At 42.1% G+C, this 14,906-nt stretch overlaps 1 protein-coding gene across 1 annotated transcript in view; it reads right to left on the bottom strand.

Moving 5' to 3' along the window:
* Nucleotides 1–2,169: 2,169 nt before the first annotated feature.
* The window catches only part of TMX3 (thioredoxin related transmembrane protein 3), a 79,681-nt gene continuing 66,944 nt past the window's right edge, over nucleotides 2,170–14,906 (bottom strand). The window contains exons 12-16 of the mRNA XM_044294590.1: nucleotides 11,454–11,507; nucleotides 10,671–10,727; nucleotides 6,929–7,058; nucleotides 4,008–4,076; nucleotides 2,170–2,890 (exon numbers count right to left, since the gene is read on the bottom strand). Of these exons, the coding sequence (XP_044150525.1) occupies nucleotides 2,627–2,890; nucleotides 4,008–4,076; nucleotides 6,929–7,058; nucleotides 10,671–10,727; nucleotides 11,454–11,507 (574 nt within the window). The 3' untranslated portion in view covers nucleotides 2,170–2,626. The remainder of the gene's footprint in view (nucleotides 2,891–4,007; nucleotides 4,077–6,928; nucleotides 7,059–10,670; nucleotides 10,728–11,453; nucleotides 11,508–14,906) is intronic.

Raw genomic sequence — 14,906 nt, 5'->3', positions numbered from 1 at the left:
ACTTTGCCTGATCAATGAGAGAAGTGTGCGCAAGCAGGCAGGAGAGAAGGCTGATCGTTCAGCACATGCGGCAGAGGATTGTGAAAGTGAAAATAAAACAAAACAAAAGAAACCTCACACCAAAGGTCCTCCTCAAGCTGAGAGATTGAAGCTGTGCACTGCAAGAACCTTCCATGATCACTGATGTGCGGCCAGACGGGAAGTGCAGGAAAATGAGTAAAGCTGCGCTACCCATCTGACCCCACCCACATGTGACATCATGGAATATTGCAGTACACGGCTTTACTGACATTGACCCCTCCACTTCATTAAATCATAAGAGAAGCTTTAATAAGTAGAAAACATTATTTTTTTAATTTTATGTTGTCTAAACCTGGGCTCATCATCCGGTGAGTCTTATCATGTGGGAAATACGGTAATTGAATGCAAATCATAGTATGTAAACCCATTCTAAAGGCCCATTTACACAAACAGATGGTCACACAGATTTGAATTCAAAATGAGACACTGCACACGATATTCCCGCTCCTCAGAAAAATAAGCAATTGTACCAATTGGAGAAACACTTCTATTATCTACCTTTCTCTATGCTGAGGGTTGGGTACACACTGCTAAGTAGGGTTGCAGTAAACGATTATTTTAGTAATCGAGTATTCTACCGATTATTTTTACTATTAATCAAGTACTCTAATAAGAAAAAATGAAAATTAATTAATAGACTGTTTTCCTTTATAAAAACTCATCAGACCCCCTGCCATCAGTCCCTAACACCCTTCGTTCCCCACTGCGAGATCAGCGCAAATGCATCAGTTCCCCCCAGTGCCATCAGCTCCACTATCCCCCAGTGCCATCAGCTCCGTTCCCCCAGTGCCTTCAGCTCTCGCCCACCCCAGTGCCATCAACTCTCCCCCACCCCAGTGCCATCAGCTCCCCGTCCAATGTCACCAGCTCCCCATGTCATCAGTTGCTCCCCCTCCCACTGCCATAAGCTCCTCGCCCAATGCCACCAGCTCCCCCCACTGCCATCAGTTCTCCCACTCCCCCTCCTAGACATCAGTGCCCAGCCAGTGAACTAAAATGTCCTGACGATGTGTGTACGTCAGGATCCAAAGCAGCGTTGCGCGAGCAGGCGGGTGACCACAGAGCATGAGTAATAGCAAGCTCTTCACTCACACTCTGTGGCTACATGGCACAAACGAATTAGCGATTTGATTCAATCGATTTGAGGATTTTTTTGTGTCGAGTTAATCGATTAAGGGTACTTTTACACTAGCGTTATTCTTTTCCGGCATTAAGTTCTGTCCTAGGGGCTCAATACCGGAAAAGAACTGATCAGTTTTATCCTAATGCATTCGGAATGGAGAGCAATCCGTTCAGGATGCATCAGGATGTCTTCAGTTCAGTCTTTTTGCCTTTTCAGGACGGAGATAATACCGCAACATGCTGCGGTTTTATCTCCCTCCAAAATTCCGAAACACTTGCCGGAATGCTGGATCTGGCATTTATTCCCATTCAAATGCATTAATGCTGAATCCGGCCCCGAGTGTTCCGGCAAAACTGATCCGTTTTTGCGGTCCGCGCATGCTCAGACCCGCAAAAATATTTTTTTAAAATGCCGGATCCGTTTTTTATGGATGACCCTGGAGAGACGGATTCGGCATTTCAATGCATTTGTCAGACGGATCAGGATCCTGATCCGTCTGACAAATGCCATCAGTTTGCATACGTTTTGACGGATCCGGCAGGCAGTTCCGGCGATGGAACTGCCTGCTGGAATCCTCTGCCGCAAGTGTGAAAGTATCCTAATTCGAGTAATCGTTTCAGCCCTACTGCTAAGGCAGACAGCTATAGCCAAGTAAAACAATAAAAAAAAAAAACATATATACAGTAGAAACTATACGTTTAACATTCTCAATTAATCAACCATATCAAGAAAAACCCTAGAATAAAGGATTTTGCTTATGAGTCATCAATTCAACACACCTGAATTGTGCTACAAGTTGCAACATAGATTTATGTCAAATATGCTTCCATCTGATTTAACCTCCCTGGCGGTACGATATCTTCATTAATTTTGTGACCGGACCGCATGCATCCGTGCGCCGTTCAAATTAACTCATGGTGGTCCTGAGTGTGGCTCGGGGTTACAACTGCTTACAGTGTAATGTGACCCCGAGCCACACTGGGGATTACCGCTAAGGAGGTTAAGCGAAGTGCATAACCTTCCAATTACACCATTGTAAAAAAAAATGCACAATGCTTAATTTCAATAGCCGTAAAACGTAATAAAATAAATCAAATAGCAAAAACTCCCAGATGCCTGAACAAACACTCTAGAATTTGAGCTGAGCACAAACAGAATGAACCAGTTTGAGGAATGTGCTATAATAAAAAAAAATAAAAAAAGGTCTATATTTGTCTTCTATTTTCCAAGCCTTTTTATTAAATTCTAGAACGTATGAGAAATAGTCTTGATGCCGTAAAAATGAAGTTGCATGCCAAGAATCAGTGAAGCAGTCCTGTCTTTTTTATTTTCTATATTTTTTTTTTAATAAAGCTGTGTCAGTGGTTGAATTTAATAAATAAGTTTCTTTTGGAATCCTAGTTAATCCAATTTTCATAAAAGTTAATCTATCTTCTTTTCCATAATATCCTTTTCTTCTTGGTCTTCGTCCGTCACCTCTGAAGAGTTCTCTCTAGTTTTGTCCTCGTCATGCTCCTCATCGCTGCCCTCATCTGACGCATTTGGATCAATGACATCTTTTCGGGTCATTTCCTCCGAGCCATCGTCTGAGTCGGCTGTGCAGATTCCATAGCACATTATGCTGATGACACCCAGTGGTAGACCGAAGAGGAAGCACCCAAGCAGGGGTGAACTCTTAAACACAGACTGGAGGAACAGAGAAGGTTTAAGGATGCAGATCGTGGTCACAGCAGCTTTGCACACCAGATTTTTAAAAATGTAAATGTAAATGCTGAGCATAACAACATTTATAGAGCACGACAGGAATACTCGCTGTACAGAAATGCAAGCCTAAATATTCTCCTAAGCTTTACCATAAAAATGTAAATAATTAGATCCTTCACCAAAAAATTCCTTTCCAGTTTTTTGTGGAAATTTTTTGGGGTTTCACCACTATACTAGCACTTTTCAAAGAGTTTCTCCAGATACATCATCCTCCAAGAGAAATCCTTTACATTGCTCATAAGATGCTTAGAAACAATCCAAATTTTGCGCCACCACAAAAACTCTTTTGTAAAGAAATTGAGAGGAAAAAACTTTTTAAGCAAATGCACTTATTTAAAGGAAATCAGTCACTATGATCTTGGACTATTATCTGCAGAGCTGCAGGAGTCCACATCGCTATTCTCTTACTGTCCTCCATTGACAGCACTCAAAGCTGGTCTGAAATACACAGTCAGGACTAACATAATAGGGAGGACTCCTGAGCGCATGCACAGCAATCCTGACTATGGATTTCTGGGCAACTTTGAGAGCCGACAGCGGAAGAATGGGGGGGGCAATAGGGAAATAAAAAAAAATAATTGGACTCTTCCTCTTCAGTAATATTCATGAAGTACTACAGACAATAATCCAAGATCATGGTGACAGATTCCCTTTAAATATACTGGCAAATACACGTCCTCCAATCATAACCAGCAAACACATCGGGGATCTCTGAAAAATTAAATTTGATTGGTTGCTATGGACAACTAAGCTAGTTTTCCTTTGCAGCAGTTTTTATAAATCTCCCCCATCATCTATTACAGGGATGCTCAACCTGCGGCCCTCCAGCTGTTGTAAAACTACAACTCCCTTAATGCCCTGCTCTAGGTTAATAGCTGTAGGCTGTCCGAGAATGCTGGGAGTTGTAGTTTTGCAACAGCTGGAGGGCAGCAAGTTGAGCATGCCTGATCTATCAGCTGTAAAGTTAGTTTCTTTAGTTTTATTACTTTTGTTAACGTAACACTAGTAGTTGTATAACCCCAGAATGCCCTTCACTTACTACAACAGTAGACTTGGCATCGTAAGCAATTCTTTTAATGCGCTGCAGAATTCCATCGCCTCCTTGAGCCTAAAATTGGAAAAAATAAATAAAATAAAAAAGAAAATTCCAGAGTGTTCAACTAGCTGCTGAATATGGGACTGTATTATTATTTTAAACGCACACATGAACAAGGCAAAAGGTGTGGGTCATTGGTGCGGGTCAGTGTGATGAAACTCCCATCCATTGGTGGGATAAGGAGGCAGAGGCTGAGTGCTCAGCAATGTCTCCTCAGAGAGGCACTTAATGTACAAGCTCATTTCCTCTACCTGACTCTAGAAGAGGACTTTGGAGCTTTAGGATCACATAAGTTGTTTTGATTTTTCACATCAAAATTTCAAAGCCAAAACTTTTGTTTCATTTGTTTGTATCAGCGCAGCAACTTGGGGTCTTGGTTTGTGCAAGTTGTAGTCTCTATACACACCACTCTGGTATATATTAGAGTTTCATATATTTATTTTTAAGGACATTAAGAGCAGGGGCGGATTGGCCATAGACCTTATAGGAAAATTTCCCAGGGGGCCACTCAAGCCTTCCTGATGGCCACAGGACAGGTACATAATGATCTGATGCTTAACGGCCACAGGTACCCTCCTGAACGCAACTGTATTACCGTGCTCAGGATGGTCATACAGTTGTATAATGTGGGTTGGTATTTTGTGCTGCGCTATGGTATTGCAGGCCCTGGCTACTTCCGTTGTCCCTGCCTACTTGTGTTGCCCCGTCTTCGGTCAACTTGGACCCGCCTACAGCATGGGACCACTTTTAGTTCCTAATAGCCCCTGAATGAGAGCGATGTCACCATCATCATTCCATTCATATTTCAAAAAAGCTGATCTTATCTGCAAGGACGCCATGGATGTAGCTGTAAGAGTGGCAAGGTAGTACTCAGCTCCTCAAAACAATTTATTTCTTTACTTTGTACCTTTTAGTGTTGGTGGATTTTTATCCGTATGTCAATTAGCATGCCCCGGTACACTCCCCCCTGACAGTTGATTGACAAGGAAAGACATCTTGTCTTGTCCTGTGGCTGACCAATTCTGCACCTTCGCTATAGAACTGCTGCTTGCAGATAATGTCACTAAATCCGGAAGTGGATGCGCCGATGGCTTCAGAGACTACTCAACAATGCTAACAGGTACAGAGTTATTTCAATCAGCATGATCAATCCTAACAGGCAGTATGCCTGGTTTAATAGGGCTGATCATGGCTTTAAGTGGGAATCACTGTGAAAGTATTGCTGATCATGGTCAAGAATTAACCAAAACTATGGCAAACTTATCAACCCCTTCGTGAAAAAGGAGGTTTTACCTTTTAGGATGCTGCACTGTAATGGTGATTTTATTTATATTTTTTCTACTTTACCCCTTATATGTTTTCTTTCTTTTTTAGGTGTGACACATTGGTCTTTCTTATTATTCAAAATTTAAATGGATATCAATTCATTTCGTAGGTCTTCTAGGTCTTAGATGGAAAAATGGTCAAATATAGGAAAAAGTACATTTCCTTAATTTTTCTTTTCATGCTGTGTTTTAAAGGGGTTATGCAGGGTTTTTACATTGATGACCTATCCTGAGGATACAGTAGGTCATCCATATCTCATCCGACACCCCACCGATCAGCTGTTTGAAGAGGCGGCAGCGCTCCATGCGAGCACTGCTTCCTCTTCATTACACTACACGTTAGCTCCTTTGCATCGGCAGTGTAATGTAATTACAAGTACTCACTGCGACGGGCAGTGTAATGTAATTACAAGTACTCACTGCGACGGGCAGTGTAATGTAAATACAAGTACTCACTGCGACGGGCAGTGTAATGAACAGGAAGCAGCGCTTGCATAAAGCGTCGCCTGCTCTTCAAACAGCTGATTGGCAAGGGTGCCAGATGACAGACCCCCCGCTGATCTGAAATTAAAGACCTGTCCTTTAAAGTAGTTCAATGAGTAATATTTACCACTCAAAAAAATACTTCTCTAATTGTCCGGAGTATAGCGATGTAAAATATGTGCACAGCATACAACGTCAGCAGAGCACTGTCACTGCAACTTAGGACATACACCTCGCTTGTATATGAAATTCAAATTGCTTAATAAGTTCTCTCCATGTTCCATGGGGATGCAGTCGACCTAAGAATCAAAGACCCAGACACTTTCCTGGTTAACGAATTCTCTACCGGGCAACGCCCGTAGAGTTAATTTTAGTAGTTGTACATTGTGGGTCTAACCCATTTCCCCCTTTAGCCATCAATTTGAATATGTCCAATCACAAGTATTTATTGAAGCAGCCAATCAGAAGCATGATGGTAGGAAACAATACATGTAGACACACAGACATGACTCAAAGGGTTCCGGTCTATATTTCATAGTGTCCCAGTGTCTGAGTAGTTCTCTATTTGCCGTGTCTAAAGTTCCTTAGAAATTTTATGAAACAGAACACTAAGAAAACAGACTATATTTCCTAATTCAACCTAAAATTCATGCCCTTCATGGATGTTATATAAACCCAAGACATTTAAGCATAAAACTTCAAAATAGAGAATACTTGAAAATCAAGCACAATTAGCACAATTCATGTTGATTAACCAATTAACCACTTAACAAAAAAATGCATCCCCTTCACGAATAGATGCAGTCTATGTAGACGGATGACACTCGTCCAAGTACATATCAATGCGTGTGCACCAGATGCCTGAGCAAAACGTACTTGTGTCAAGCAGACACAGGGACCAGTCCACCGGCTTGTGGTCGTGAAGGGGCTACTATTAACTAGGTAATGTTCAAGCCTCATATTTGTTTTTTATTTCTAAAAATCAAGGATTATCTGTATGAAGTTCTTGAACAGATCTGTGAAGCGGTGGGAGAGGAATATGTATACCGAGCTCACCTCTGCTGTTCCATCCAAAATGCTGTTAATGAACTGAATCAGGTCTTCGATATTTTCAACTTTCTCGTTAGGAAGGAAATACTGTTGATTGGAGGTATTGAGTACAACAATAGTTGGCACCTGGACTTCACTGCAAGCAGATACAATCAAAATATATTAAGGCATACCACGCTTTTCAGGTGACATTTCAGAATAAGCTGCCACGTGTGGATGCATGGGGAATAACGCTATAACTTGCCATTATGCAATTCATATATGGCATTTTACATCAGTTTTCCCTTTTGCAGGCTACATCTCTATCAGGTTTCCCAGATTAAATAGGTGCAGGAGGAAAGAAGCCTGATAAGTGAAGAAAGAATCATTTTATTTTATTTTTTGCTCTGATAAAATATATTTCAAAGTTTCATATATTCACCTTTACTACTGATTTACTCAAAGCTTGTTGACAGTACAATGACCATTTAAAAGGAACCAGTCAATACAAAATACAGTGCAATCTGAAATCATCATGTTATAGAGCAGGAAGAGCTGTTGATATATAGTTCTGTGGGTAAAGATTCAGTAAAACGTGTAATTTATACATTTATATCTATTTTTATTTTTTACTAAATAACAACCAACTGGGCTTGTTTTTCACCTCTGACATTAAAGAGGACCTTTCACTAGTTTAAAAACTAAAAACTAACTATATCAGTGGGCAGAGCGGTGCCCAGGGGTCCCCCTGCACTTACTAGTATGTCTAAGGGCCGCTCCGTTCGCCCGGTATAGGCTCGGGTGTCTGCAGCTCCCTCTGTTGTGCTGGATGGATTTTATGTATTAGGCGTGTCCCTTGCTGCAGCGCTGGCCAATCGCAGCGCACAGCTCATAGCCTGGGCACCGCTCTGCCCACTGATATAGTTAGTTTTTCGTTTTTAAACTAGTGTGTCCTCTTTAATGCCCCATGCATCAAATCCCTAGACCTGTCTATTTCTTTGGATAGTGGGGGGCAGATAGTTACAAATATGTTTCACAAAAAGACGGCTACTAACAATCTGTTGCGATGGGAGAGTGGCCATCTGTTAGCACTAAAAACCATAAATAAATAAAAATCTCAAAAAGGGCAATATTTGAGGGCATTGCGCAATTGCTCCGAGCTGGGAGACTTCAGAAAGCCCAGGATCTAAGAACTCTGTTTACTAAATGGGGTTATCCGCAAGACATTATCAAACAGGCTTACCACCACTCTCCGAGTTCAAATTGTACACAATTATTACACCCCAAAACTGACAGACAACAGGACAATGAGCTGAGAATTATAGGGACATATGACAAGGCCAACCGACAAGTACGTGATATAGTTCAAGACAACTGGGGAATCCTGATATACGTGATCTTATATCAGACCAGAGTTAGAATTTACGTGATCGATTGGTGCACAGCCTGTACCACAGTCCGGCTCAAACAACACGGCTTCATAGCACCGTAACCTGTACCTATCCATGTGAGTCATATGTGGCATGTGCCTCCATTTTGAGGGGGTCCTCCTTTGTGAGCTCAACGACTCAGAATGGGTATTCCATTAAATCCTTCATTAACTGTAAGACCATCTACCTGTTGACCTGCCAATGTGGCATACAATATGTGGGGAAGGCCAAACGTGAGTGGAGACAAAGGATTGGTAAGCATCTGTCTGGCATCAAAAATGGAAAAGACACCCCGATGGTAACACAAAAGCGGTCAGGTTCTAGGGCATCGAGAGTGTAAAGAGATCTCCACGGGGAGGTGACATTGACATAACCCTTTCGCACAAAGAGGCACAGTGGATATTCGATTTGGATACCAGGTGCCCTAAAGGACAGAATGAGGCGATCTCGTTTGCATGTTTTATTTAATGGTCAAGTTCTGGCTGTGACCTTAGAGGCCCTGGTCCATGTGTTTTATATGTCCCTATTAAAACAGCAGGGATTTACTCATCTATATGGAGCTGGATGTAGTGCCCCTGGTAAATGGGACGTATTAGCATCAATATTAACGAATGTGCACGGTGATATGAAGCTTCTTGGGTACACCATCTTTCTGACATGTCCCATCATTGGCCTTATATGTGTCATAATTGACTATCACTGACATAGGGACATCATAATTACTGTGATCTAAGAGATCTACCATCGGCGCTTGAACAAATGTCACTGGGTAAATTTTTATATATTTTTTTCTTTTGTTGTATTCACCCTCTCTGAGCCTGCCCTCAATTTGCGTACCAATGTGTAATTGCAGAGTATATGTATACGGCCGCCTTTTAATTTCCCCCTGCTTACCTGTGAGTGCTACTCGAGGGCGTCCCCCGGCTGTCATCTGATACAGTGACTAGCCGGTCTCTGGGGGTGGAGTGATTAACCCACCCACACTCCGGATTGGCCGGCTGCCACAAGCTCACACCCAGGGGGCGGGGCATTGGGCATTTAAGCCCGCAGTCGAAGAGGGTGCGTACGGCCATTCCAGTGCCGGATACATGCTGTCCGCACACCATCAGTGGCGGATAGCACTTTCTGTCTTTGCAGCCATTATTAATATCTGCTCCTGATGACACAGGGGAATTACCCCCTCAGTAGAAACGCGTTGAGCAACTATTAGGTTCACATCCTGAGTGGACATGGTGAAGCATCATCTAGTATAGTATTCCACAGGCAGGGTAATATGTGTAGGGCAAATATCGGCGCCTAACGTCAGTAACACTATTACTAAGTGAGCGCTGACTTACTGCCTAAAACCTCACTGGTATAGACTGGGCTGTTTACTAGCACGGCTGGTCGTGATTGCTGCTCTTTGTAGCAGCTGATACATAGCCGACGTGTATACCAGTGTGGAAAACTACCGTGCTGACACACTGTTAGCGTATCCTTACACCTTATGGGGAGCAATAGGATTGCAGGGAATATTTATATTTAACTATTGCACCCTAGCCTGCATTTGACACTTTAGGTGAGCTGTACTGCCCCAGATTTTAGTATTGAATCCGCAATAAAATTAGTTTTTGTTTTATTTTAACGTCCGTTACCAGGCTGAGAATTTAGAATGAGATGTCCCAATACTTTTGTCATTACAATGTATGTTGCATCCATTAAGTATAAGGCTACTTTCACACTAGCGTTCGGGGGTCCGCTTGTGAGTTCCGTTTAAAGGCTCTCACAAGCCCTAATGCATTCTGAGTGGATGCGGATCCGCTCAGAATGCATCAGTATGGCTCCGTCTGTCCTCTGCTCCGCTCAGCAGACGGACACCTGAACGCTGCTTGCAGCGTTCGGGTGTCTGCCTGGCCGTGCGGAGGCAAACGGATCCGTCTAGACTTACAATGGAAGTCAATGGGGACGGATCCGTTTGAATTTGACACACTATGGCTCAATCTTCAAACGGATCCGTCCCCCATTGACTTTCAATGTAAAGTCAAAACGGATCCGTTTGCATTACCATGAAGAAAAAAAATTATTTTTTTTTATTTTTTTGTTCATGGTAATGCAAACGGATCCGTTCTGAACGGATCTAAGCGTTTGCATTATAGGTGCGGATCCGTCTGTGCAGATACCAGACAGATCCGCTCCAAACGCAAGTGTGAAAGTAGCCTTAGGCGGTACCTACTGTACCTTGTGCGGATTAGTATTTTGAACCAACATGGCATGTAAAAGGCTTACCTGTGTCTATGAACCCAGCAATACAGCACAATATGTAAATGGCATTAAGGCCACAGAAAGAAAAAGAGACTTACTCCATAAGTAGACTATTAATGTAATCGTTGCCATCCATATGTCCAAACTGGAAGTCTCTATGAGCAAAATAAAAATATATTAAAATCTTTCTGATTACAGTAACCCTGAACGCTCATTACTGTATACTGAAGCTACACCACGTGCAAAATTACTTCAAGAGGTTTTTGAAAAACTGACAATTAATTATCTAATATGTCTTCGGCCATTGACCTTGCATCAGGATCCTCCAATACAGGCTGAGGTCTGCACTGTAGCGAGCAGCCAGAAGGCATGGGTAGAAGCTCCTAGGTATCACAGAAGGCTTCTGTTTTACCAGCACACCTGCTTGCTTCATCTATGATGTGCTGTCATAAGGAAGGAGGCTATGTGTATGTAGGGATGTCTATCACAGACAGAACCACAACCTTGTCTATAACAGTAAGATCACATAGAAGGAGCACCAGAAGCACTGAAAGAGACCGAGGACCTAAAGAACTTCATAAGAGCAGCCAACTGTCCTGAACAGAATCCCTGGTACTTTTTTCATTATGTATTTAAGGCGTGGTTTTTCAGAGAATTGTTAAAGAGATTCTGAATTCCCCGAATACTTCTCTTCACTTCTATGGGAGTTGTGAGAACAGCCAAGCATGTCTGCATGTAGTTTCACAGCAGCTGGAGTGCTGAAAGTTGCTGATGCCTGGTTGTTTGTACGACACTTTCCCTGGTAGTGATCGTATAGATTACATATAGTGACAAAGAACGAACTGTAACAGGCCAACCACAGCAACAAAATGGGGACATACCGGTGAAACTGATCTCTGTAGTCTCTTGCTACTTCTTGAACAATAGACTTCAATCTATAAAAGAAGGGAATATGAAACAATGTTTGAATTACACCATATTTCATTTAGGTCTACACTGTGTGACTTTAACCAGTCCTTGACATTTGTAAGACATACACCTATGCACAGTCACTAGTAACTTTTTCTTAAAGAAAACTTCTCCGATTAGGAAGCTTATAAGGGTACATCCACACGACCATTTGTATTTTGCGGTCTTCAAAATGTGGATCGGCACAATACAGATGGCATCCACGTGGCTGTCCTTGGTCCACATCTATGGCCAAGCATAGGATATTCTCTATCTCTTGTGTAAAATTGACATACGGGTGCAGAAAGCACACAGATGTCTTCCGTGTGCTTTCTGCATCTGTACATCCATTCCGCAAAAGATAGAAAATATCCTTTTCTTGGCCGTAAATGCAGTCCAAGGACCCCTTGAAGTCAATTGGTCCGCAAAAAAAGGAAACCATGTGGATGTCATCCTTATTTTGCACACCGCTAAATACATAGTCGTGTTATGTCCCCTAAACAGTAACACAAAAGGTGGTGGTAACCAGAAGAGAGCGCCTGATAAAAGAGAGGTTTATTTAATTTTAATTTAAAGGGGTGGTCAGGACTAAAGATATTGATGACCTATCCTCAGGACAGATCATCAACATCAGCTCAGTAGGGGTCCGACTGGCTAATTACTAGTGGTAGTGCAGTGTAATTATAGCTTCCTCTACCATGCAAGTGTAATTACACTGCAGTGCCACTACAAAGTAGACAGCGTGCAGATAAACACCGGAGAGGATGAGTGCTGCTGCCCCTTCAAACAGTTGATTGTGGGGGTGGTGGAAATCAGACCCTTAGCAATCTGATATTGATGCCCTGTCATTAGGATCAGTAATGACCAGTTCACCGTGTTCGTCCGCAAACACATGCGAGCTGCCATCTTAACTCACAAGTCCAGCGATGCACAGGTAAGTCCTTACCTATGCGCGAGCCGTTCTGAAAAGAAATGCGGTCTCTGGGTGCAGGCAGCTCCGAGAACAGCCCGATGAAGGCCCCCGGAGGCTGTTCTCGGAACTGCCTGCTCCCGATGACCACATTTCATTTCAGATCGGCTCGTGCACAGGCACAGGTAAGGACTTACCTGTGTATCGCCAGACTTGTGAGTTAAGATGGCAGATCGCATGTGTTTGCGGGCGAACCCGGCGAACTGGCCATCACTGATTAGGATGTGTCATCAAAATGTGTAGCCCAGACAACTTCTTTAATAACTAAAGCTGAAATAATGCATTGAATATCCCGGTACCAACAGATTTTACCTTGAGACAGGATTTACTCTTACACCATTAAAGACTACTAGACCATGTTTAATAGGTATCGTAAAGAGAAAAAATAAAACCCTTTTATATTCTTTCACATTAATTAGCTAATATAAGGTATTTAGATATCTGCAGGGATATGACATTAAAGGGGTTAGTCATTTTGTGCAGCCATGTCACCAGGCTGACATCTGACAATGTGGCGCTCCATCCATAATATGACTGTAGTTGGAAGCACACATGACGTACAAGTACCTCCAATGGAACCCACAGCACATGCGCTAGTTACTTCTGTGCTTGTACAGTAGGTTTCATTAGACGTTATGGCAACAGCTCTGGTCATGGGTCCTCCTTCTGCAAGCACGATACGGATGGAGAAGCGTTATTTTGAAGGGAGAAATGTGAACCAGGTGGTATGGCTTCACAAATCATTTATTTTGAAAGGGGTTATCCGACTCTTTGTAACTGATGATCTATCCTCTAGATATGTCATCAGTATCTGAACTCTGCTGAACAGATGTTTGAGAAAGCCTTGGCGTTCTTGTGAGAGGCAAGATCACTTCAAGCTTCATGACACGTGGGACGCCGCGGCCGGCTTGCAATCCGAGATCCCTCAGCAACAAACTGTAAGTTAGTGCGCATATGGGGTGAATTTAAAGGGGATTTTGCCGCAAGAGGAGAAGGATTGCAGCTTGTTCTAAAAGGTACCTATGTTACCTTATCGAAAGTCCAAATGTTTGTGAGCTTTTTGTGAATTATCTATATCGGATACATCCATTGCTATACAAACAAGTGGCATTTAAAAGGACACGCAAAAAAACAGTTACTGTTCTGGCCAGATTTTAGTGTGGAAGCATTGTTGCATTAATCGCATGTTACAAGAGACACAAGAGTATTATTGCGAATATACTATTTTGAATATAAAAGGATTGTTTTACATGCCTATTGTTGCGAATATTTTATTCTGAATGTACAGGGATTTTTATCTTATTTTTTCCTTTTTAGTACAGAGTATCCAAAGTTGTGTCTATATCATAATCTATATTTTTATAGGTGTGTACACAACTTTATCAACTACCGGTTTTATTAGGAATTTACTGTTATATTGGGATTGCATTTATTAATAAATTGACTTTATTTTAAGAACACAAGTTTTTTTTAATTTGAATCCAGAGAGAGTGCCAATCATTATTTGAACTATTTTAACCGTGTGTGGGGGTGAACCATACTGATTTGAGCACCTGCTGGTGAACAGGTGAGCCACCCTATTCATTCCGTTCTATAATAGAATATGCCTAATCTTGTCTGCAATTGCGGACAGGAACAGGACATGTTCTATTTTTTTTCGGGAACGGAAATGCAGACCCGGAAGTGCGGATACACAAAAATTCCATTCCGCAAAATGCGTAACAGAATTGCGGACGTGTGAATGGACCCCTACTGTTGGTTGTGATGTCAGTGGCCTAGGGTAAGCAGCGAAAAGGCTTTCGCAAACAGCTGACTGGCAGGGGAATAATTTCCTGGATCATTGAACCTTCTCCAGAAATCTAATAACTATAGCCTGTAATATTATTACACTCCAGAAATACATCACCACCACCTCCTCTAACAGAGACTTCCATAGTCTCTCAGCTTTTACAGTAAAGAATCCTCTTCTATATTTATGTAGAAACCTTCTTTCCTCTAGGCTTCTTTCCTATAGTGTTCAAGCACGGCCACAGCTGCTGGATTGCAGGTTGTGGTCGTAACCATGGAAACGAAAAGTGTATAATGCAATGGGGGGAAAAAAATCAAGCCAGCAAAGGAGACAATATGGACAATCACAATACATTAGTAAGTGCCTTGTACTAACTTTATCTACATGATAAATGCAATCTGCTGAAGTGAGACAACCCCTTTAATTGCAATTTTTACTGTGAAGTAAAAGAAATTTCACCATGGTACCTGGAAATTATCAAACTGCTGTTGATGGATTTGTAATTTGAATGATGTGGCTCTATCTAATACCTTGCATAGATAGTGATATCATGCAGTTAAATGAGCTAGGGGATTGTTTGCAGATCAGTACACTCTGGAGCTCAGATTATTAACAAATGACCATTCA

This window comes from Bufo gargarizans, chromosome 5 (genome assembly GCF_014858855.1).
Source record: "Bufo gargarizans isolate SCDJY-AF-19 chromosome 5, ASM1485885v1, whole genome shotgun sequence".
Classification (NCBI taxonomy): Eukaryota; Metazoa; Chordata; class Amphibia; order Anura; family Bufonidae; genus Bufo; species Bufo gargarizans.
The sequence above is the reverse complement of the archived record's forward strand: the minus strand, read 5'-3'. Positions and strand labels throughout refer to the sequence as shown.